The sequence below is a fragment of the Salvelinus namaycush genome, chromosome 31 (assembly GCF_016432855.1).
Source record: "Salvelinus namaycush isolate Seneca chromosome 31, SaNama_1.0, whole genome shotgun sequence".
In the NCBI taxonomy this organism is placed as follows: domain Eukaryota; kingdom Metazoa; phylum Chordata; class Actinopteri; order Salmoniformes; family Salmonidae; genus Salvelinus; species Salvelinus namaycush.
Genome location: NC_052337.1, coordinates 24,374,971 through 24,400,982, shown reverse-complemented (window position 1 = coordinate 24,400,982; position 26,012 = coordinate 24,374,971). Strand labels below are relative to the sequence as shown.

Sequence of the window (26,012 nt, the reverse complement as noted above, 5' to 3'; positions counted from 1 at the left end):
TAAGAGGAAAAGGTGCTTGTCTAAGCCCAAACAGCCCGCTCTCCTCATCAATGTGTAGGCTGTGTCGACCCAGCTAGAACCGTCACTGTACAACAGTCTCTGGGCTGCTTGAAGCCGGAAAGCCATGATCCTGGAAGAAATGTCTACCAGGCCTTGCCCACCCTCGTGCAGTGGCAGGTACAGGTGCAGCTTTAATCCAGTGTTGTCCAGACCGGAAGAAATTGACAAGGGTCCTCTGAATCTCTTGTATCAGACCCCCCGGTGGCTGTAAAATCATTAGTTTGTGCCACAGGGTAGAGGCAGCAAGATTATTAGCTACCAGTACCCTTCCCCTATAAGACAGCTGGGGCAGCACCCATTTCCACCTTGACAGTCTGGCACACACCTTCTCCACTACACCCTCCCAAAACATGACTAGAGGTCGACCGATTATGATTTTTCAACGCCGATACCGATACCGATTATTGCAGGACCAAAAAGCAGATTAATCGGCCTATTTTTATTTTTTTTTGTAATAATGACAATTACAACAATACTGAATGAACACTTATTTTAACTTAATATAATACATCAATAAAAATCAATTTAGCCTCAAATAAATAATGAAACATGTTCAATTTGGTTTAAATAATGCAAAAATAAAAGTGTTGGAGAAGAAAGTAAAAGTGCAATATGTGCCATGTAAAAAAGCTAACGTTTAAGTTCCTTGCTCAGAACATGAGAACATATGAAAGTTGGTGGTTCCTTTTAACATGAGACTCCAATATTCCAAGGTAAGAGGTTTTAGGTTGTAGTTAATATAGTATTTAAAGGACTATTTCTCTCTGTACGATTTGTATTTCATATACCTTTGACTATTGGATGTTCTTATAGGCACTTTAGTATTGCCAGTGTAACAGTATAGCTTCCGTCCCTCTCCTCGCCCCTACCTGGGCTCGAACCAGGAACACATCGACAACAGCCACCCTCGAAGCATCGTTACCATCGCTCCACAAAATCCGCGGCCCTCGCAGAGCAAGGGGAACAACTACTCCAAGTCTCAGAGCGAGTGACGTCACCGATTGAAATGCTATTAGCGCGCACCCCGCTAACTAGCTAGCCATTTCACATCGGTTACACCAGCCTAATCTCGGGAGTTGATAGGCTTGAAGTCATAAACAGCGCAATGCTTGAAGCACAGGGAAGAGCTGCTGGCAAAACGCACGAAAGTGCTGTTTGAATGAATGCTTACGAGCCTGCTGCTGCCTACCATCGCTCAGTCAGACTGCTCTATCAAATATCAAATCATAGACTTAATTATAACATAATAACACACAGAAATACGAGCCTTTGGTCATTAATATGGTCGAATCCGGAAACTATCATTTCGAAACCAAACGTTTATTATTTCAGTGAAATACGAAACTGTTCGGTATTTCATCTAACGGGTGGCATCCCTAAGTCTAAATATTCCTGTTACATTGTACAACCTTCAATGTTAAGTCATAATTACGTAAAATTCTGGCAAATTAGTTCGCAACGAGCCAGGCTGCCCAAACTGTTGCATATACCCTGACTCTGCGTACAATGAACGCAAGAGAAGTGACACAATTTCATCTGGTTAATATTGCCTGCTAACCTGGATTTATTTTACCTAAATATGCAGGTTTAAAAAATATACTTCTGAGTATTGATTTTAAGAAAGGCATGGGTGTTTATGGTTAGGTACAGTCGTGCAACGATTGTGCTTTTTTCGCAAATGCGCTTTGTTAAATCATCCCCCTGCGTTGCATTGATTATATGCAACGCAGGACACGCTAGATAAACTAGTAATATCATCAACCATGTGTAGTTAAACTAGTGATTCTGATTGATTGATTGTTTTTTATAAGATAAGTTTAATGCTAGCTAGCAAGTTACCTTGGCTTCTTACTGAATTCGCGTAACAGGCAGGATCCTCGTGGAGTGCAATGAGAGGCAGGTGGTTAAAGCTTTGGACTAGTTAACTGTAAGGTTGCAAGATTGAATCCCGGAGCTGACAAGGTAAAAATCTGTCGTTCTGCCCCTGAACAAGGCACCGTTCCTAGGCCGTCATTGAAAATAAGAATGTGTTCTTAACTGACTTGCCTATTTAACTTCTCTAGGATAGGGGGCAGCATTTTCACGTTTGGATGAAAAGCATACCCAAATTCAACTGCCAGCTACTCATCCACAGAAGATAAAATATGCATAGTGTTAGTAGATTTGGATAGAAAACACTCTGAAGTTTCTAAAACTGTTTGAATCATGTCTGTGAGTATAACAGAACTTATTTAGCAAGCGAAACCCAGAGGACAAACCATTCAGTTTTTTTCTTTTTTTTAGGTCACTCTCTTTTCAATGGATTTTTATTGGGAATACAGATTTCTAATATACCTTCTTGCAGTTCCTACCGCTTCCACTGGATGTCAACAGTCTTTAGAAATTAGTTGAGGGTTTTTCCTTTGTGTAATGAAGAAGTACGGCCATTTTGAATGAGGGTCACTTGAGGTGTACTGTTAGATAGAGGCGCGTGACCAGAAAGCATGCTACAGATTGTTTTAATCCTGTATTGAACACGAGTGGGAACCGGTGTTTTTCTGGATCAAACGTGCCATATAAATGGACATTTTGGATATATATCGACGGAATTAATCGAACAAAAGGACCATTTGTGATGTTTATGGGACATATTGGAGTGCCAACAACAGAAGTGCCAACAGCTTTCGCTGAAAAGCCTATTTGAATTCTGACATGTTGGCTGGATTCACAACCAGTGTAGCTTTAATTTGGTAGCTTTCATGTGTGATTTAATGAAAGTTTGATTTTTATAGTAATTTATTTGAATATGGCGCTCTGCATTTTCTCTGGCTTTTGGCCAAGTGAGACAGTAGCGTCCCGCCTAAACTCAGATTTTTGGATATAAATATGAACTTTACCGAACAAAACATACATGTATTGTGTAACATGAAGTCCTATGAGTGTCATCTGATGAAGATCATCAAAGGTTAGTGATTAATTTTATCTCTATTTCTGCTTTTTGTTACTCCTCTCTTTGGCTGGAAAAATGGCTGTGTTTTTCTGTGGCTATGTACTGACCTAACATAATCGTTTGGTGTGCTTTCGCCATAAATCCTTTTTGAAATCAGACATGTTGGCTGGATTCACAACAAGTGTAGCTTTAATATGGTGTCTTTCATGTGTGATTTCATGAAAGTTGGATTTTTATAGTAATTTATTTGAATTTGGCGCTCTGCATTTTTACTGGCTTTTGGCCAAGTGGGACATTAGCGTCCCACATATCCCAGAGAAGTTAAATAAAGGTGTAAAAAAATAAAATAATAATAAATAAAAATCGGCCAAATCGGTGTCCAAAAATACCGATTTCCGATTGTTATGAAAACTTGAAATCGGCCCTAATTAATCGGCCATTCCGATTAATCGGTCGACCTCTAAACATGACATCATGTAACAACTTAACATTAAAATACCAGTAAGGTGATGACCTTCATGGACAGGACAAGTGAATATCAACAGACACATTATGGTGATCAGAGAAACCCACAGGAGTAATATCACAACTTCCAACCCTACTACAGTATTGCTCAGATACATACAACCTGTCTAACCTTGCTGCACTGACACAACCTTCATTAACTTTTAGCCATGTGTACTGCTTAACTTTTGCATTCCTTACTCTCCACACATCAGAAAGCTCAAACTCAGTTAATAGACCAGACAGGCAAGTGGCTAACCGCAGATGAGGTTCTTCAGTGGTGCGATCAACAGTAAAATCTACTGTACAATTCCAGTCCCCCCCTAAAACCATACACCCCTCTTTGTCACACTGTCTTAAGGTTTCCTTTATTTTATCAAATACAGCAATACGCTCTGTACCCTCATTAGGAGCATAAACACTCAAAAAAACAAATAAAAAACCCATAACATCCACATTGACCAATAAAACCTGACCCTTAACAATCTCTGTTGTAGATACCACTATCACCCCTAAGCCTGAGGGAAACAAAATCCCCACCCCAGCACTGAAATTAGTACCATGACTGAGTATATGCTGCCCCTCCCACCACATACCCCAGTCAACCTCATTAGCCTCATCACTATGTGTCTCCTGTAGAAAAACTACATTAAGCCTTTTCTGTTTTATTACTTCTAATACCCAAGCCCTCTTACTCCTGTCCCTTCCCCCATTTATATTGAGAGAACCCACCCTTAGTACCTCCATATAGAAAAGAGAAAAGAAAAGCAGAAGAAACCACAGAGAAACCAAAGAGAAAAAAGACACCCTATGAAGCATGATCATCATCATTATTTAAATGTTCTCTTAACCTGACCACGTTTCCCACTACCTTTTGCTGCTGTGACAGCAGTAACAAATTTCCTCAAGCGAAAACGCTTCTTCTCACTCAACTGGTCTAACCCCACCGTCTTCTGTAACATCACAGCTGACCTCACAAACTTATCAACATCAAATAAATCTGCCAATTTGACAGATTTCCCAAAAGTCTGATCCAGGAACCCATTTACTTCCTCTAGATTGTAAATTGAGTCATCACCAACTGCTATCTTATCAATAGAGATATCCATATCCTTCTCCTGATCCTCCTCAACTGAGGCCACAGACCCGACTCCCTTTTACCACATCCCTCTCAACACTCCCCACTTGTACCCAATCACTCGTAACAGGCATCTCCTCCACTACCTGGGACACTAGCCCCACCTGAACCCCCTCCTGTACCCCATTACTCATAGTGGGCATCTCCTCCACTACCTGGGAGATTAGCTCCACATGAACCCCCTCCTGTACCCCAGCACTTGTACTGGGCACCTCCTCACCAGTCTGAGGAAATGGCTCTTCAGATCCATCCTTACCTTCTACAACAATATTTTTCTGCTGCATAACATTTCCCTCTGGTACAAGTTGCAACTCCGTGCCCTCAACACGGACAACTTGTTCCTCAGCAACAGGTGCTTGTGGCTGCTCTACCGCTGTCGGCCCAACTCTCCCTACATCAGTGGGCCCAGGCGTTACGATGACCACCTGCGCCTCTCCCTCTGCCTTCTCCCTTTTCGGGCAAGCATGTCGCTTATGGCCAACATCCCCACACTCAAAACACCATTGACTACCCGTACTAGCATAAGCCATATACAGTCTGTTGTCATACTTGACTTTAAATGATAACTCCTAAGTCTGCTCCGGTGAGTCCAAAAACATAAACACCTGTCGCCGAAACGACATAACCTGTTTCAAAGCCGGGTGTTTGCAACCCAACGGGACAAACTTAATTGAACTTGCGAACTTCCCAAACCGCAATAACTCGCGCTCCAATACCTCATTTGGAATAAACGGCGGTACATTCGAAATCGTTACCCTTGTTGACGGAGAAAAAAGCGGCGTAACTTGAATAAACATCCCTTTAAGAAGTACGCCTTGCTCAAACATTCCAACAAGACGCTCTTCTTTAAGGAAAACCACAACCGCTTTATTCATCCGTGATGCATAAGCAACATTCTCATATCCTACCTTCTCTCCTACGGCGACCAGAAACTCCTCCACAGTGACAGTAGCTTCAGTAACACATCTAAAGCCGTGCCGAAGTGACAGGGACGGCGTCCCCATGTGGGTCGCCATCCCCGCCAAAACCAGGGTAATTTCGACACGAAAAACAATATACTTAATTCTACCATAACATCTAAATAAAAATAATGATAACCTTAATCATCCGTAGGAAGAAAAAAAAAGATAGCAACAAGAAAAGGAAACGTAAAAGAAAAACCAAGATATCTAACTCTACACAACACTCGCACTCACTCACACGATTCCCAGCATGCACCAAACACTCCCAGCATGCAGAGAGAGAGAGAGAGGGAGCGAGGAAGAGAGAGGAGGGGAGAGCGAGAGGGAAATAAAGAGGAGGGAGATGGTGGGGAGCTGAGAAGGTTAAAATCACAGTCACAGAAAAGAGGAGACGTTGACCTTGGTGAGAAGGAGGGCACATCAATGCTCACAACTTGTGATATACAACTCCTCCATCTTCAACGGCTACCTCTGGAGATCCCTTCAATCTCCACTAAATTAGGTAAATCTGCTTGTGTTTTTTTACACCTTACTTGTAGAATAATCTCCCAAACTCTCTTAAACTGTATGGTTTGGTGCCTCTAGGATTCAGACGGCTGATTGATGACCTTTTGAATGTGTTTGTTTTCTATGATTGTTTTTTGTATCTGTTTTGCTTTTCATATTTTATTGATGTGTATATTTGTTTAAATTATAGGGCTCATCTGTAAAATATACCTTGCCCTCAGCATGACTCCCTGTCAAAATAAAGGTTAAATCAAATAAACACCCTGGTACCTTCCCCACTCCTTCACACTGTCTATTTCCTGAACCAACCTCTCCTACACCTCACACTACCAAGTTTAGATTTGTATTTCACCACCCCTCAATTCAACCCCCTCTAGCCGTCTGACTCCCTCATTTTCAATCTCCTCAGAGATCCAGACGCTTCTGTAGACGTGAGTCATAAAAGGATACATCTTATTCCTTATCAACCTTACCAAACAAAACCCATCGGTCTCCTTCGCTCTGCCTCTCCTACTTTCTCTCTCCTTCTCCAGACGCTGTATCTCTCTCAGATTACAGATATGCATGGGAGATACTGAGCAATGGGGATACACTCACAGTGTATGGGAAGGTCGCTTGACTCACTGGCTTCGAGTCCCTTTGGTTCAAATCAAATGTACATCATTCAAAATATGCTGTTCCTGAATATGCAGAATGAGCAGGAAATGGGGTAAACATTAAGCTTGGTTCAATGGATCACGGTCGATAATCATTATTAACTCCATCAGCAGAGGCAGGGAAGAGGCAGCGTACTTAGCCTTTCCACTGAGGAACATCCCCATGTCAGTTCATTAGGCAGAATGTGGACACCACACAGGAATCTTAACCAGTTGATAACAACACATTGCCTCAACCTCAGTCAGACTCACACACAATTCCAGTAGCCTACAAACAAACACAAACACACACACTGTAACGGAACTCTAATTCCTCCTCCTCCTCGGACGAGGAGAGGAGAGAGGGATCGGAAGACCAATGTGCAGCGAGGTATGATGACATAATCAATTTATTTACAAAAACGAAACTAAACACACGAAGAACACTTGAAAAATTACAAAACAACAAAACGACGTAGACTGACCTAAAACATGAGAACTACTAATACACGAAGAACGCACGAACAGGAACAGACTACATATACTAACGACAACGAAACAGTCCCGTGTGGTGCGAACATACACTGACACGGAAGACAACCACCCACAAACAAACAGTGAGAACAACCTACCTTAATATGACTCTCAATCAGAGGAAACGTCAAACACCTGCCTCTGATTGAGAGCCATACCAGGCAACCCAAAACCAACATAGAAACAGAAAACATAGACTGCCCACCCAAAACTCACGCCCTGACCAATAAACACATACAAAACAAGAGAAAACAGGTCAGGAACGTGACATAACCCCCCCCTTAAGGTGCGAACTCCGGGCGCACCAGCACAAAGTCTAGGGGAGGGTCTGGGTGGGCATCTGACCACGGTGGTGGCTCAGGCTCCGGACGCTGTCCCCACACCACCATAGTCACTCCCCGCTTCTGTATCCCCCTCCCAATGACCACCCTCCAACTAAACCCACCTAAATGAAGGGGCAGCATCGGGATAAGGGGCAGCACCGGGATAAGGGGCAGCACCGGGATAAGGGGCAGCACCGGGATAAGGGGCAGCACCGGGCTGAGGGACGGCAGCTCCGGGCTGAGGGACGGCAGCTCCGGGCTGAGGGACGGCAGCTCCGGGCTGAGGGACGGCAGCTCCGGGCTGAGGGACTCTGGCAGGTCCTGGCTGGACGGCTCTGGCAGGTCCTGGCTGGACGGCTCTGGCAGGTCCTGGCTGGACGGCTCTGGCAGGTCCTGGCTGGACGGCTCTGGCAGGTCCTGGCTGGACGGCTCTGGCTGGTCCTGGCTGGACGGCTCTGGCTGGTCCTGGCTGGACGGCTCTGGCTGGTCCTGGCTGGACGGCTCTGGCTGGTCCTGGCTGGACGGCTCTGGCTGGTCCTGGCTGGACGGCTCTGGCTGGTCCTGGCTGGACGGCTCTGGCTGGTCCTGGCTGGACGACGGCTCAGTCCAGACGAGCAGTTCATGCGGCGTTGGGCAGACGGGCAGTTCAGGCGCCGCTGGGCAGACTGGCAGACCTGTAGGGAGGAGACGGAGAGACAGCCTGGTGCGTGGTATAGGCACTGGCTGCGCTGGAGAGGAGGAAAGCTCTGACAGCGCTGGACAGGTGGGAGCAGCTGGAGAGAGAACCCGGAGAGACAGCCTGGTGCGGGGGGCTGCCACCGGTGGACTGGTACTTGGAGGTGGCACCGGGTATACCGGACCGTGAAGGAGGACACGTGCTCTTGAGCACCAAGCCTCCCCAACCTTACCAGGTTGAATGGTCCCCGTAGCCCTGCCAGTGCGGCGAGGTGGAATAACCCGCACTGGGCTATGCAGGCGAACCGGGGACACCACCTGTAAGGCTGGTGCCATGTACGCCGGCCCGAGGAGACGTACTGGAGGCCAGATACGTTGGGCCGGCTTCATGACATCCGGCTCGATGCCCAACCTAGCCCTCCCAGTGCGGCAAGGTGGAATAGCCCGCACTGGGCTAAGCACGCGTACTGGGGACACCGTGCGCTTTACCGCATAACACGGTGTCTGACCAGTACGACGCCCTCTCACTCCACGGTAAGCACGGGGAGTTGGCTCAGGTATCCTACCCGGCTTTGCCACACTCCTCGTGTGCCCCCCCCCAAGAAATTTTTGGGTCTGACTCTCGGGCTCCCAACCACGTCGCCGCGCTGCCTCCTCATACCAGCGCCTCTCTGCCTTCGCTGCCTCCAGCTCCGCCTTGGGACGGCGATATTCCCCTGGCTGAGCCCAGGGTCCTTTGCCGTCCAGGATCTCCTCCCATGTCCATGAATCCTGGGATCTCTGCGGTTGCTGTCGCTGCCCTTTTCCCCGCTGCTTGATCCTGGTAATTTGGTGGGTGGTTCTGTAACGGAACTCTAATTCCTCCTCCTCCTCGGACGAGGAGAGGAGAGAGGGATCGGAAGACCAATGTGCAGCGAGGTATGATGACATAATCAATTTATTTACAAAAACGAAACTAAACACACGAAGAACACTTGAAAAATTACAAAACAACAAAACGACGTAGACTGACCTAAAACATGAGAACTACTAATACACGAAGAACGCACGAACAGGAACAGACTACATATACTAACGACAACGAAACAGACCCGTGTGGTGCGAACATACACTGACACGGAAGACAACCACCCACAAACAAACAGTGAGAACAACCTACCTTAATATGACTCTCAATCAGAGGAAACGTCAAACACCTGCCTCTGATTGAGAGCCATACCAGGCAACCCAAAACCAACATAGAAACAGAAAACATAGACTGCCCACCCAAAACTCACGCCCTGACCAATAAACACATACAAAACAAGAGAAAACAGGTCAGGAACGTGACACACACACACACACACACACACACACACACACACACACGCACACACACAGCGACCCCTGGCAAACAAATTAACATAATATATAAATTGGTATCAATATCAACGTCCATGGTCAGACTGCCTTCCTAAACTTGCATTGGGAATCATTCAGAAATATTTGTTGAATGCCAAGCCAAGCAAATGGAGTAGACCCAGGTTCCTGCCAGAGGATTCCCAACTTCATTTACATATTGGTTCCACCAAGCGTGGCAGTTATTCTATATTCATCATCTCACTTCCCATTGAATGGCACGGGAGAATGTTCATCAGCATTCACCACAGGTATCTAAACAGGGAGGATTGAGGTACACGGCTGGGGCGACAAACCGCCTATCAGTCTGTCCATAGTTTCACTCCTTTCGCTCTCCCTTCCCCTCTTTCTCGCCCTGTGCCTGTAAGTGTTTCCAGTCTGTGTGTGCTATTACGCCTGTAGCAAATAAACAGAGAATAATCAAAAGAGCAACCAACTGTGCTACAACCCAGATATAATAGTCTCTCTCTTTTCTAAGTGTAGAGGACATTTTCCTCTGCTCTTTGCTTCTTTCCCACCCATCTCTCTCTACCTCTATACCACTCCCCTCTATCTCCTTCTTTCCCACCCATCTCTCTCTACCTCTATACCACTCCCCTCTATCTCCTTCTTTCCCACCCATCTCTCTCTACCTCTATACCACTCCCCTCTATCTCCTTCTTTCCCACCCATCTCTCTCTACCTCTATACCACTCCCCTCTATCTCCTTCTTTCCCACCCATCTCTCTCTACCTCTATACCACTCCCCTCTATCTCCTTCTTTCCCACCCATCTCTCTCTACCTCTATACCACTCCCCTCTATCTCCTTCCTGCAACCCATCTCTCTGCATCCTTTTATCTACCTTCTCTCTCCTTTTCCTTGTGCTCTTCTCCTCCCCCCCTAGTGGGAATGGGTGTAAGCTGCTCCTTTCTCCCACTCCCCCTCTCCTCTCTCTCTCTCTCTCTCTTCCTCAGTAATGTGCTCCATGCTACACCATTAGAGGCTAGCCAGAGAGCAGGGCTAGGGTCAGGGGGAGGAGAGAGGGATAGGGGAGAAGGGATTGAGGCAAAGGGGCTGGAGAGGGGAAGAGGTTGAGGGCGAAGGAGTGAGGGATGCGAGCTCGTTGGCAGAGGAGGGTAAGGGAAGAGGGTTGGAAAAATGAGGAGGAGAGGGAATGAAAGGAGCGAATGACCGATGGGAGACGAGGACAGACAGAGCTGTTTGTGTGTGTGTGCGTGTGTGTAAAACTCCCTGGGCCTTGTTCTGTCAGGGAGCCAGCTGATGGATCTACCCCTTCCTGATCAAACACATCAATCAATAACACAGCATCAACACTACAGAGGAGCACAGCGACACAGACATGATTACTTAAAGTGCACTGCACACATACCCTCTACTACCACTACAAGGGCATAACTGTATACACCTCTCTGCCCCAGCCTAGCCAACTATCCCTCAACTATTATCTCCATTTTAACATTGCTAGTGTATCAACCTTATACAAAATCTCCCATATACCTTTGCTACAGTATGTTTTTCCTCTCAACAATATTTCCTCTGCCCTTGCTAGATCATCCATCTCCTCTCAATGATCTTTCACGAGGTATCTGCCCTTTCTAGGGATACCAATTGAATTTCCCTTTGTTTACATCCCAAGGACAATTGTTCTCAACTGTCTCAGTGACCTCCACTTGTCCCCAGCAGCACATACTGTACATAGAGTCCAGTATGAGTGGTACATGGAGTGTCACTGATGGGATGTAGGGTGTTGCCAAGGCCACATGATCCACACAGACCTTGAGGAGCTCTTTCCATTACATAACCTGGCTCGCTGTCTCGGTCTGATAATGAGAGGGCTGTGTAGCAGAGGTCTAATGGCCAGCCCCTGCAGCGGATCTGGGGGAATGGTAATCGAGATCAGATGAAAACAGCGCCAATCTGTGAGGAGACGATTTCTCTTGTAGTAGCAGCATGTTAGTTATAATTAAGGTCAATTAAAAGACTATGGAATCCAGTTGCAGCTGCAGTGTGTTTCTGGGCTTACTCTCAGGACTCAATCCCTGTATGGTTGGTGTGCAGCGTCAATATGTCACACTGTAATCACCATGGCAAAAATCTGTCACTTCAGATGCCTGCCTCTTGACCCAAGGTCAAAATAAACTTTGCAGATGCGATTTACTGCCATTACCCATCCCCTGCACTAGAAGGGCTCTGATTGGCTAGTTCCTCTAGAGGCGATGTTCTGATTAACGGGCAGGCTGATAGATGAGCTGTTTGATTGGTGAGACAATATATCGATCTGAATGGCATTGGCAGACTGGCTCCCTCATTTCAAACAGGGAACACACAAGAGCTAGGTATCAGGTCCCAACAGTCTTAAATAGTCACTGGTGTTCTCCTCTCTATCCCGCCTCGAGGTGGATATCTTCCGTCCCAGAGCTCTCACTCCATTCAGTCCCTTTCAGACCAGTGGGCTGGAGAGAGATGGCCAGAGAGGGGTCAACTCTCCACCAAAAACAGGCTTGCCCATAGTCCCTAAAATACTACAGTGAGGTGGAAGTGATTGGGGAGAGGATAACTCAGGAACAAACAGATGCTGTGGAGGACGCCATACCCCTTCCCCGGCCTAACCCCCCCCCCCCCCCCCCCATTCTGTGCCTTAGGTTGGCAGGGTGTCTGTTGGCAACAGGACAGAGTTTGGGCTGAGGTATAAAATTAGCTCAGGCAAAGATTCAGAGGTTACACGCTTCTAATGAAGCTATTGATTTTTGATGAGCCAAAACAGAGCGCTTTTGTCTTTAGGAGCTGTCAGTGGATCTCTTTTCGTGACTTCACTGCATCATATTACCCAGCACTGAGACAAGCCAGAGACAAAACCTCAAACCAAAGCAGGATTGGTCCAAGACACATCGAGGAACCATTCCACACAATACATGCAGACACACCATGTCATGTCACCGTCAGCTAGCAAAGTAGACACACATCCTGTAGACATGTGATGAGATGTGCACACACACACACACACACACACACACACACACACACACACACACACACACACACACACACACACACACACACACACACACACACACACACACACACACACACACACACACACACACACACACACACACACACACATACAGAAAGAAACACTCACGCTATGCAGTGAGAACCCTGGGGTTGAGACAGCTGTGAGTCCAGCTGCAGATCAAAACATGTGGAAGAGGTCCCTAGGCTGGGCATCCACCCTTCTCACCTCTCATCTGCCCTCCACACCACTCCCCTTTTTCTCTCTCTATTCCTCCCTCTCCACAGCAACTTGCATTAATCAGTAGATTTGGTATTATTAACTATGCCACATACAGTATGAGACACTACAGAACAGATATAGCAGTCAAGTCAACCTACTTTTCATACTGAGTCACGGTGCCATAATCAGAAGTAGGCTATAGCTTAAGTTTTCTAGCTAATGTCTCAAAAGTACTATTCATAAAAGGCCCCCTCTCCATTACTTTATTACTAATTCAGTCGGTTAAGCTCTTAACATGGTGGTAACAGTCCTTCCCAGAGGCCTCTCTAAGAGCTTCTAATAATGGATCTCCAGTTGAAGTGCTGTGGTAAGTAGGAGATGTAATCCACCCAAAACTACCGGATGTGCCGGGAAAATATCTTATACTGGTACTTGACTTTACAGTGGCCAAAACACCTTTCCATAACCAATTTAGGTGAAGGCATTTTGTAACACTGAATTAAACAACCCAGTTAATTGTTTAATTTGACATTAAGTAGTTTATTAGCATGTTCTCAGATCTGTATGTGCGTGCCTTTAGCCAATTGTTTTTCCGCCCGTTGTCAAGTCGTACATAATGTTTGGCATGACAACAAACACAACAGGGGATTTGGCTAAATTGCTAATTGATCTGCTACTGGACTAGTAGTTTATATTCCATTCCATTCATTTACACACACGTGATGGTTTCAGATGCCAATGGCACTACAACCTGCACGTCAAAACCTCGCAGATCCAACCTCTGCTCCTACCTGTCCTTCACACCTTCAGTTGCCATGGGGAACCACATCCAAGGTCTGACAGCAGTGATGCTAGGCCAGCTACTGTTTGTGTGCAAGGACACACAACATGCATGTGTGTATGCACACACTCACGCAGTACGGACATACAGTACACACCAACACACGGCCCCATTCACAGTGACAAAACAGTGCAATCTGGTATTTTTCTTTAAGTCAGCTATGCTTCATTACTTATTCTAAGCACTTATAATGTCACTTTTCACAACGGCAATTAGAGCAAAATAATTCTGACTGCAGTTGGCAAATAACCCCCCGTCAGCAGAACAAGTCTCATTGATCTGTTGTGTTTGATACATTTGTCACCAGATCCCAGCAAACATCATCTTCCACAATCATGAGGGTTGCAGGTAAGTTTGATAGATGAGATGAACAAGGTCCTTAATCCACATTGACAACCATAGTCTATGTTCAGTGACATGTTAAAGACAAGGTGCCTTTTAATAGGATGGTACTTAAGATATGAATTGAATTTGAAGCAACATAACATGGCTGCCACTAAAGGAGATGGGCGTCTAGCGGATCGATATTTCTAGTCATTAAAGTCAGGTGATTTTGGATAATAAAGGCAAGCATGGCAGATGGGATGGCCATCTTGTGATGAGGTAATAGCCCTGCTGAAACCTGGCTAAACCCTACACTGAGGATAACCTCCACCTCTAACCTCTTACTGTAATATTTCATACAATCCTATAAACTGCAATTTCATCCCTATCTGTCTCTCTGTTACTGCTGCCTCTACTTGGCACCTGTTTTACACTGCAGGTACCTGTCATAAAGACAGCAGACTGTATGTTCCTGTTTCAGAATGTTCTTCCAGCATGGCGGTGGCTGGGATGAAGGGTGCTTACACATCAGCCCGACCTTGCCTCATCCTGCCTACTCCTCTGAGATGCATACAAACACACACAAACACACACACACACACACACACACACACACACACACACACACACACACACACACACACACACACACACACACACACACACACACACACACACACACACACACACACACACACACACACACACACACACATACACACATACACACAGGTCCCTCGGAATCTGGGACACTTCTGTTTGCGCCCCACACACACGTAAATATGCTCACGCACATACATTGCTGTTCTTTTCATATATCAGCTTAGCAGGAAGACTGAATGTAGGGCAGAATTCTTACTCACAATAAACACCATGGTCTGTGCAGTTCCGGCCGACTGGGCTAGGGTAGACCTTTACACTCATACCATATACGGGTTGAAAATGGCAGATTTGGACACTGAGAAGTGCCTAAATTAGAACGCAATGGCTGCACAGTAAGATGCTATACATGACGTCAGAGCTCAGGGTCTCCACCTCACAGATATGGATGGGTTTTGACTGAGATCCATTCTGAGAACCGCACGACAAGATCCCAGAAATGTTCCATACTCAGATAAATCTTATTTCTCAAACATTTTTTTTACCCCTTTTTCTCCACAATTTCGTGGTATCCAATTGGTTGTCACAGTCTTGTCCCATCGCTGCAACTCCCGTACGGACTCGGGAGAGGCGAAGGTCGAGAGCCATGCGTCCTCCGAAACACAACCCAGCCAAGCCACACTGCTTCTTGACACAATGCCCGCTTAACCCAGAAGCCAGCTGCACCAATGTATTGGAGGAAACATTGTACACCTGGTGACCATGTCAGCGTGCACTGCACCCGACCCGCCACAGGAGTCGCTAGTGCGCGACAACACAATGCCACAGATGTCTAAAGTTTTGAGGGAGTGTGCAATTGGCATGCTGACTGCAAGAATGTCCACCAGAGCTGTTGCCAGAGAATTCTATGTTCATTTCTCTACCATAAGCCGCCTCCAACGTTGTTTTAGAGAATTTGACAGTACGTCCAACCTGTCTCACAATCGCAGACCATGTGTAACAACGCCAGCCCAGGACCTCCACATCCAGCTTCTTCACCTGCGGGATCGTCTGAGACCAGCCACCCGGACAGCTGATGAAACTGTGGGTTTGCACAAACAAATAATTTTTGCACAAACTGTCAGAAACCGTCTCAGGGAAGCTCATCTGTGTGCTCGTCGTCCTCACCAGGTTCTTGACCCGACTGCAGTTCGGCGTCATAACAGACTTCAGTGGGCAAATGCTCACCGTCAATGGCCACTGTCACACTAGAGAAGTGTGCTCTTCACGGATGAATCCCGGTTTCAACTGTACCGGGCAGATGGCGGGTGGGTGGTATGCTGATGTCAATGTTGTGAACGGAGTGCCCCATGGTGCTGGTGGGGTTATGGTATGGGCAGGTATAAGCTACGGACAACGAACATAATTGCATTTTATTTGAATTTGAATGCACAGAGATAACTTGACGAGATCCTCAGGCCCATTGCCATGCCTTTCATCCGCCGTGCCATTCACTTCGCACATGTTTCAACATGATAATGCATGGCGCCATGTCGCAAGAATCTGTACACAATTCCTTGAAGCCAAAAATGTCCCAGTTCTTCCATGGCCTGCATACTCACCAGACAGGTCACCCATTAGGCATGTTTGGGATGCTCTGGATTGACGTATACGACAGCGTGTTCCAGTTCCCGCCAATATCCAGCAACTTCGCACAGCCATTGAATAGGAGTGGGACAACATTCCACAGGCCACAATCAACAGTCTGATCAACTCTACGCAAAGGAGATATGTCGCGCAGCACGAGGCAAATTGTCACGTTCCTGACCTATTTCTGTTAGTTTGTTGTATGTGTTAGTTGGTCAGGACGTGAGTTTGGGTGGGCATTCTATGTTGTCTGTTTCTATGTTGGTTTAGGGCTGCCTGGTATGGCTCTTAATTAGAGGCAGGTGTTTGGCGTTCCTCTAATTGAGAGTCATATTTAGGTAGGTTGTTTCACAGTGTTCATTGTGGGTGGTTGTCTCCTGTGTCAGTGTTTGTCGCACCATACGGGACTGTTCGGTTTGTTTTTGTACATCGTCATTTTGTGTAGTCTATTTTCCCTGTTCGTGCGTTCTTCGTGTTTAATGTAAGTTCGTCGTCCAGGTCTGTCTACTCCGTTTGTTGTTTTGTTAGTTATAGTGAAGTTCGTGTTTTTTCGTCTTGTCTTTAAATAAATTATGTGTTCACAACCCGCTGCGCCTTGGTTCCCTCACTACTCCTCCTTTTCGGTTGAAGAGGAGGAGGACCACCGTTACACAAATGGTGGTCACACCAGATACTAACTGGTTTTCAGATCCATGCCCCTACTTTTTAAGGTATCTGTGACCAACAGATGCATATCTGTATTCCCAGTGATGTGAAATCCATTCATTAGGGCCTAATGAATTTATTTAAATTGACACATTTCCTTACATGAACTGTAGCTATTAGATGTTGCGTTTATATTTTTTTGCTTTGACGCTTTGATGTCATACAAGCAAGCAAACACCCGTGAGTCTAAATGTGCACTTCACATTTCCATATCATAAAACTCATGTAATATATGTCAACATTTACACTGAGTGTACAAAACATCAGGAATACCTCCTCTTTCCATGACATAGACTGGCCAGGTGAAAGCTATGATCCCTTATTGATGTCACCCTTAGATGTAATGGCAAAATGTAGATTTCCGCCTAAATAGACAAACCCAAAAGTAACTGCTATTCATGTGTAATAACACAATTCTGAAATTCCAAAACGTGGTATATTTGGAAAAAATACACCTGGGAGATTATGACGAAATGATCAGAAGATAGGAGTTAGTTCAGAATACACAAGATCAAGCACACACAAAATAACTGTTTTTTAGCTTTTTATTTTGAAAATCATCTTTCATTGACAAAATATAAGTGAATTATTGGAAACACATCAGATGGCTTCCACAACATGGGAAAAATATCAGAAAAAAATTGATAGACCTAACAGCTAGAAATTGGCAGATGTTTAGTAAGTGGTGTCAGGTGTGGTCTCGGGATGTTTCTATGTGTCCCTAAACCTCTCCAAAGTGGCATATGTCTGCAAATGAGATAGTTCCAGTGCTATTACATATTTGCAATCCCTAAAAGCTATTTGTTAAGTATTAAATCACAATTTCTACCAACCTCTCTCAAACACGGTTGTGGTGTCGGGGGATTTCCAAGTGTTTTCATCATATTTTTCACGTGCAAAGATAGTCACTCGGTAGACATCCGATGTTGCCATTAAGTCATACATCATCAGATAACATTGGCAATAGGCTAGATATGTTCATAACATCCTAAGGATGAATTTCATACCCCCCATGTAGCTATAGCTCAAACACAGACCGCATCGAAGCGTGTGGGTATAATTTGTGTAACGTTCCAACAGGAATCCGTTCCAAAAAACGTCATAAATAACAAGGATGCCAACAAACAACGCATACAAAGTTGAATAGCGGCTAAATAAGATAACGGGTAGGGAGTGGGTTATTTCATGAATTTTTCACTCACCACGTTTATTCCGAAAAATGTCTGTCCTCACTAGCCTATGGACAAACATTATGAATAAGCTACATGGTGAGTTGACGCCTATTCGGCAGCTAGTTAGATAGGTGAATTGATCATGCTACTTTGTATGCGTTGTTTGTTGGCAACCTTGTACTTTACGAAGTTTTTGGAACAGACTCCTGTTGGAACGTTCCACAAATTATACCCACCCAATCGAAGCTTACCTTGTGAGATGTTTGCTGTGTAAAATAACCTTTGTGAGACGAACCTTGTCAGATGTTTGCTGTGTAAAATAACCTTTGTGAGACGAACCTTGTGAGATGTTTGCTGTGTAAAATAACCTTTGTGAGACGAACCTTGTGAGATGAAAACGTGTATAATAAATATTTTGACTCTCGGGGCTGGTGATAAGTAATGGTAGGTCACAGGCAGACACATAAGATATTCTCATAATCTATGGAGTCCCGGCTTTTGGTGTGAATCAACATATTCCGTGTTTATTTTGTTTGTGCTTCACAATGTTAACCGGAACGTAAGTAGCAGCCATCTTCTTGAAATGAGGTCATCGGCTCGGCCTGCACTTATACATGTGTATGCCCATATATGGTAGTAGGTCACACCAAAGATTTTAAGGCACAGATCAATAGCCAAGATACTCAGCTTTCCGCAGACACCCTACTTTTGCAGATAGGTGTCACGCCCTGACCATAGAGAGCCTGTTATTCTCTATGTTGGTTAGGTCGGGGTGTGACTAGGGTGGGTCATCTAGGTAATTATATATCTATGTTGGCTTGGTATGATTCCCAATCAGAGGCAGCTGTTTATCGTTGTCTCTGATTGGGGATCATATTTAGGCAGCCATTTCCCCTTTGTGCTTTGTGGGATCTTGTCTATGTATAGTTGCTTGTGAGCTTATTTATAGCGTTTTGTTTGTTTGTTTTGTTGTTTTTGTTCTTTGAAATGTTCTATTCCAAAATAAAGGATGGAAACATACCACGCTGCATCTTGGTCTACTCTTTAAGACGAACGTGACAATAGGTGCTACCGTTCTCATACAAGACTGAATTGAATAAAAAAATGTAATAGGGTCCCCAAATATGGGAACTTTACATTAAGAGGATTTATCCACTTCAAATCAGTGTAGATGAATGGGAGGAGACAGGTTATTGAAGGATTTTTAGCAATTGAGACACAGATTGTGTATCCAGCCAACTTGACACAACTGTGGGAAGCATTGGAATCAAAATGGGTCAGCATCTCTGTGGAACGCTTTCAAAACTTTGAGGCCGTTCTGAGGGCAAAAGGGGGTGCAACTCAATATTAGGAAGGTGTTCCTAATGTTTTGTACACTCAGTGTATGATCACTCTGTTTGATGTACAGTTAAAATAAGACATGGCATTATAACCTGGGTTGTCCTGAACAGAATTAGCCCATGTTTTTTGTATTGTGAAGAAAATTTGTAGCAGACCATACATTTGAATTCACTCATGACATATGCGCACCAAAATAACGATCTGCTTCTCTGAATTGCCTACTGAAAGCCTAACACTGTAAGATCCTATTTTATAATTTAGCTAGTCATGTTGGCAATAGAACAAGCTTTCAAATTATGCCCACCTGACCCAGATTGTGATTTATAATGGAACGTTTTTGGATTGCATAAACAACAACAGTAATTGTGTAATGGTGGGATGCAGGGTTGTGTTCCAAAGAAAACAACTACAAGTGTGCTTGCTCTAGTTCCTCAACGGCACAGCTAGGAGAGATAAAAAAACACCTTATATTTGAAGACTCTTCTTTGAGTTAAAAGTGTATTTAAATTAATCAGGAACTGTGGAGGTGTGTGACCACTTGGAAAAAACAGTTCGATCTCTCACTCAAATCCTTTTAATTGTTTTTCTTATGTTGCACCTACCCCAAATATTCCAAGAATTTTCTCATCGTGTTACTGAATGTATCCAGAGTATTTTCAGATTTGGTTATCAACAAATGCAGCGAAAAGTACAGTAAATGTAAAATGCACATGAAATCAACAGTGTAATGTTTGGATTCAGTCTTGTCAGGTAAACTGTTGTCTCTTCACCTTTAGTCTAATCATTTCCCCATAATCTCCAAACTGTTCCCTTTTAATTGTTACCATGGTTATGCATATGCTTTCTGTATTTCTTCTATAAGAAACATTTCAATTTAGCTCTATCCATACAGGCCAATTCCCACGAGTATAAATTAATTAAATATCCCAATGCATGGTTATTAGTGAGTGAGCTTTCTGGATTACATCTACCAGCTCTGTGGTGTGAGTGATAGACTTCTGTAATCAGCGCTCCACACTATAGCCCAAAAGTTAATTGACCCTTTGCTAAGCCCCGCCCCCCTTGGTTACTGTTGCAACCTCGGTCAACATTTTCCCAGAATGCCCAATTCCCCTGTAAAACCACTGAAGACTCATCACAATGATCTCAAACTGTGTTTATAATTCCCAATGAGACTAAACACACACTACCCCTTGCTGATCAGGAGACTTTAGGGTGTGTTGTGGTGAACTGTCATTACAATTGCTTCCTGGGAACCTGGACCACTTTTGGAGCGAACAAGTGCTCTCAAATCGTGTGCTGATGTTGAACACATATGACAATTATATTCCTAATAAAGCCAATTTAGCTAGCTAACATACATCTGGAGAATACAAGTTATATTCACTATGGCTAGCTAGCGTTAGCAACATTTTCAATGAGAGCTAAATAACCAGCTAGCTAGCAAACAATGAAAACAGTATAATTTCGTAATTCGAAAAACACTTCAACAGGCTCTGTTTCATGTTTCATAGTTGCAAGTACCCCTAGCGCACTGTTCAATTATTTAGTCATTTAAACTAGGGATACACCGATATGGTATTTCTGGCCGATACCGATATCCAATATTTTCCTTGCCAAAAGAAATGATACCGATAACCGATATAAAAAGACATGTGCGACCTTTAAAGCATTCTAGTACAGTTAAATAGTTGAAACACACACACACACACACACACACACACACACACACACACACACTGACCAAAAAGTTGTTTTGTTGGCATTTACGTATGTCCCCATTACCAGTAAAACATAATCAAAACCTATTTCTTTCACTTACTTGCTGTGATGTTTCGTTGTTCATTTGTTCAGTCTCAACCAGGATTTCATCATACATGTCAAGCAGTGAAGTTTCAGCTCTGTCTGTCCGTGGCCTCTCTCCCTCGGTGCGCTTACTCTTCCTCGGTGTTCTTACTCTTTCAAATGACTGCTCAACTTGAACTTGTTTAGTTGTTGGAAGTTGGCGCTTAGTATTTTTCTTCTTTTGTTCTGTGTAGCGCTGCATTTTCCGTGGCGTCATTACGTCATCTACCTACATTATATAGGTATGCACGTCAGCTTCGACATCGGTTTTGCACATCGGCGTTAAACTAGACATCGGCCGATGCCGATGTTGGCATTTTTAGATAATATCGTCCGATACCGATATGCCTACCGATGTATCTTGCATCCCTAATTTAAAATATTTATTATTTGATAAAAGCTCTCAGTTTTTGCCATAGCCCTTCTTGGCTTCCAAAGGTTTGAAACGTGAGCAAGCCTGTCTGAGGTGTCAGACTTGACGACAGTTGCAATCCATCGGAGCGCTGTGATTGGTTGAGGTGGAGCTTAGCGAAGGGTCAATTGGCACACACAGATATAGCACAATCATTATGCAAGCAGTACATAGCAGTTTCAACAAGGCTTCTAAAAATGTTAATGCAAAATGTTAACAGCTTGGAATTCCACTAACAGAAGGTCTAAGACAGTGCACATCTCTGGTCATTGAAACATTTATTTTGTCATTTTTAGTCATCTCTGTGCCTCCACCTATGAAGGAAGAGATCATCCTCAAGGCCAAAGCAATACTAGAGAGAGTGAATGCCTCTGAGCTCACACTGTAATGGTTTTATCATAAGAGGACTGCATCCAGGAGGTTATATAAAAGAGGAATGAGGTACCCTAAAGCCATATCATCTCACACACACATGCGCGATTGCACATACAAATGGACACGCGCTCACACACACAACAAATTAGCAGGTCTTGAGTCTAGTATTGTATTAAGTCCACACCCTGTGGAAATAGGAAAATGTACTACAGCCCAATGCATTGCAATGAACACACAAAACATTCTACAGCATCCCTATACTTGATAATACTTTCTCCACTTTTCTCAGCCAACCTAAAACCCTAACTGATCTATAAATTGTGATGATTGAGAAGATACGGTACATTTGGAAAGTATTCAGACCCCTTGACTTTTTCCACATTTTGCTACGTTACAGCCTTATTTTAAAATGGATTAAGTATTTTTTCCCCTCATCAATCTACGCACAATACCCCACAATGACAAAGCGTAAACTGGTTTTTAGAAATGTTTGCAAATGTATTAAAAAAACAAACAGAAATACATTATTTACACAAATATTCAGACCTTTTGCTACGAGACTCGAAGTTGATGGTAGAGTGGTAGAGTGGTCAGACGGAAGCTAATCCTCAGTAAAAGGCACAAGACATCCCGCTTGGAGTTTTCCAAAAGGCACCTAAAGGACTCTCAGACCATGGGAAAAAAGATTCTCTGGTCTGATGAAACCAAGATTGAACTCTTTGACCTGAGTACCAAGCGTCACGTCTGGAGGAAACCTGGCACCATCCCTACGGTGAAGCAATGTGGTGGCAGAATCATGCTGTCGGGATGTTTTTTCAGGGGCAGGGACTGGGAGACTAGTTAGGATCGAGGGAAAGATGAACGGAGCAAAGTACAGAGAGATCCTTGATGAAAACCTGCTCCAGAGCACTCAGGACCTCAGACTGGGGTGAAGGTTCACCTTCCAACAGGACAACGACCCTAAGCACACAGCCAAGACAACGCCGGAGTGGCTTCGGGACAAGTCTCTGAATGTCCTTGAGTGGCCCAGCCAGAGCCTGGACATGAACCCGATCGAACATCTCTGGAGAGACCTGAAAATAGCTGTTCAGCGACGCTCCCCATCCAACCTGACAGAGCTTGAGAAGATCTGCAAAGACTAATGAGAGAAACTCCCCAAATACAGGTGTGCCAAGCTTGTAGCGACATACCCAAGACGACTTGAGGCTGTAATCGCTGCCAAAGGTGCTTCAACAAAGTACTGAGTAAAGGGTCTTAATACTTCTGTAAATATGTTATTTCATTTATTTATTTGTATAAATTTGCACAAACAACGTGTTTTTGCTTTGTCATTATGGGGTATTGTGTGTAAACTGATGAGGATTTTTTTTTAAATCCATTTTAGAATAAGGCTGTAACGTAATAAAATTTGGAAAAAGTCAAGGGGTCTGAATACTTTCTGAATGCATTGTATGCATGAAGATATTGTAGTGTAGACACCTTTCCTTTTACACATACCGACTACAGACAGGGTAGATCATCACATTATGGAAGGGTTATCAATAATTCATAATGCCGCTGTCTCAACCTTATTCCAATGCCAACCTTGGCATACAGCAAGCAATATGATGTTTTCAAATGTGTGTGTTGTATTGAAATGATTGCAGCCAACAATTGCTATTAATTGGTATTGCAGAGGTATCCTCTCCTTCTCTCCTCCCTCTCTTTCGCCGTCTCTCATTTGGATGGTGTCAGAGATAAAGGTCAGAGATAAAAGCTGGCCTGTGACAGATGTTCTGAACAGGATATCCTCCCTGTAAGATGCCTCTGACATTGCTGAGACTGTTTGCCATGGTATGAACAACCGTCACGTGGAGCTACGGGCTCCCTCCTCTGCCTCTGCTCTCCTTATTCTCTCTCTCTCTCTCTCTCTCTGCTATTCCATCTATATATCTCTGTTCTCTCCTTTTCTCCCACCATCCTCAGACTTCTCCAAGATCCCACCACTCTACACACTGACCTCACGTTGTCTTACAGTGATGATAATACACACACAAGACATCAACAATGAGGTGTCATGTCACCATCAATACCCAGGTAATGAGCAAATGAGCCATGATAATTGAAGGAGCAGGTGGAGATATCACTGTAGCCTACAGCAAAGAACACTGACTCGAGAGTTGGAGGCAGCTGCAGTGCACCCTATTGGAGAACATCCCTTTAACCCTTAATCTCACAGGTAGAGCTGGGAGGTTTACATTAAAACAGGCTGTTCTTTATAGGAGGAATATTAAGCTTAGCAAATAGGGGAAGGAGAGAAGAGATCACTCTTTCCCTCTCAGCCGAGGATGGATGAACAGTCTCTCTCACACACTCATCTAGGAAAGTGACTATAAAAGCCAGCCTATCAGAGATATGTGGCACATACTACAGCAGGTCCACAGGAGGGGAAAACAATAGAACCTGAAAGGCACATTAAACCCAGCAAGCAGGACATAACGACTCCGCTAGGAGATTAGGAGAGGGGAAGAGTGGAGGAAGACAGATAGGATCCCTGCCTGTCTCCCCACACCGCCCCCGACCCTCTGTGACTCCACCCTCCAAGAGAAATGACATATGGGGAAAACACCAGAGTAAAGAGCATGACACCCTCCGGGGAGAAGCGGGCAGGGCATGTCTGACTGAACAAACACAACCTGTGCATGAGCATCTGTGCATAAAAGGTTAACACATGGCGGATGTGTGCGCGTGACTGTGTGTGTAATTATATTGTTAAGTATTCCTAACCCGTCCTGTACAATGGAGGGAGGGAGACAGGGAGAGAGAGAGAGCGAGAGAGAGAACAAAGACAGAGAAATTGACACCATCCTCAGTCAGCCATACCTTGCGTCTCCGGTCCCTCGATCGATTCCTCTTCTTGTTCTTCTCCTCCTCCTTATCCTTCAGCTCCTGAGCTGCGAGCTCCGCTAGGTCCTTGTTCTTGCGTAGCTGCTTGGCGGCTTGCGCCATGGTGCCGCAGCTGCTATCGCCGTAGCTCCAGTCGTCACAGTAGCGGTCCCCGTCCCTGCCCCAGCCCAGGCTCTAACGACGGCTGAGGCTGCCACTGTGTGTGTGTGACGGTGGCGCTGGGAGCGCCTGTGTGTGTGTGAGCGGGAGCGCGGTGCTCTAGCGACCGAGCCCCCAGCAGCCACAAATGAGATGCTGCTAGTGTTACTGCTGCTGCTGCTGCTACTCATCCAGTAAGGCTGTGTTGCACTGATATGCCTCCCCTCCCCCTCACCCAGCACAGACCAGTCACGCAGTCCTGGCCTCAGCACGGTGGGGATCCTGCTGCAGAGCTCCCTCTCTCTTTCTCCCTCTGTTATGTCCTCCTCTGCTTCTCTCTATCCTCCACTTCACTGACCAAGCTGCTGAGAACTGTGTGTGTAAAATACTATTGTAAGGGCACACGAACTGCAGATTCCTTCAAATAATTTTTGTCACCCCTTGCTTCTTCTTGCCTCTTCCACGGTTCCACAATTCCCTCAAAGGAAAAGGACGCCAATCCTGCAGTATAGCAGAAACGTTGTTATTCTTCAATCAAATGTATAAACTGGGTGGTTCGAGCCCTGAATGCTGATTGGCTGACAGCCGTGGTATATAAGGTCATATACCACGGGTATGACAAACCATTTATTTCTACTGCTCTAATTACGTTGATTAGTAGTTTATAATTGCAATAAGGCACCTCGGGGGTTTGTGGTATATGGCCAATATACCACAGCTAAGGGCTGTGTACAGGCACTCCGAGCCCTTAGCAGTGGCATATTGGCTATATACCACACCCCCTTGGGCATTATTGCTTAAATATACAGGCTTTTCTTGCTCTGCTCTAAAGTCTATTCTATATA

The 26,012-nt window shown here is 44.8% G+C and overlaps 1 protein-coding gene across 1 annotated transcript in view; it reads right to left on the bottom strand.

The window, feature by feature from the left end:
* The window catches only part of LOC120025522 (ankyrin-1-like), an 86,695-nt gene extending 61,564 nt beyond the window's left edge, over positions 1 to 25,131 (bottom strand). Inside the window, exon 1 of the mRNA XM_038970089.1 lies at positions 25,006 to 25,131. Within this exon, the coding sequence (XP_038826017.1) occupies positions 25,006 to 25,131 (126 nt within the window). The remainder of the gene's footprint in view (positions 1 to 25,005) is intronic.
* Positions 25,132 to 26,012: the final 881 nt, after the last annotated feature.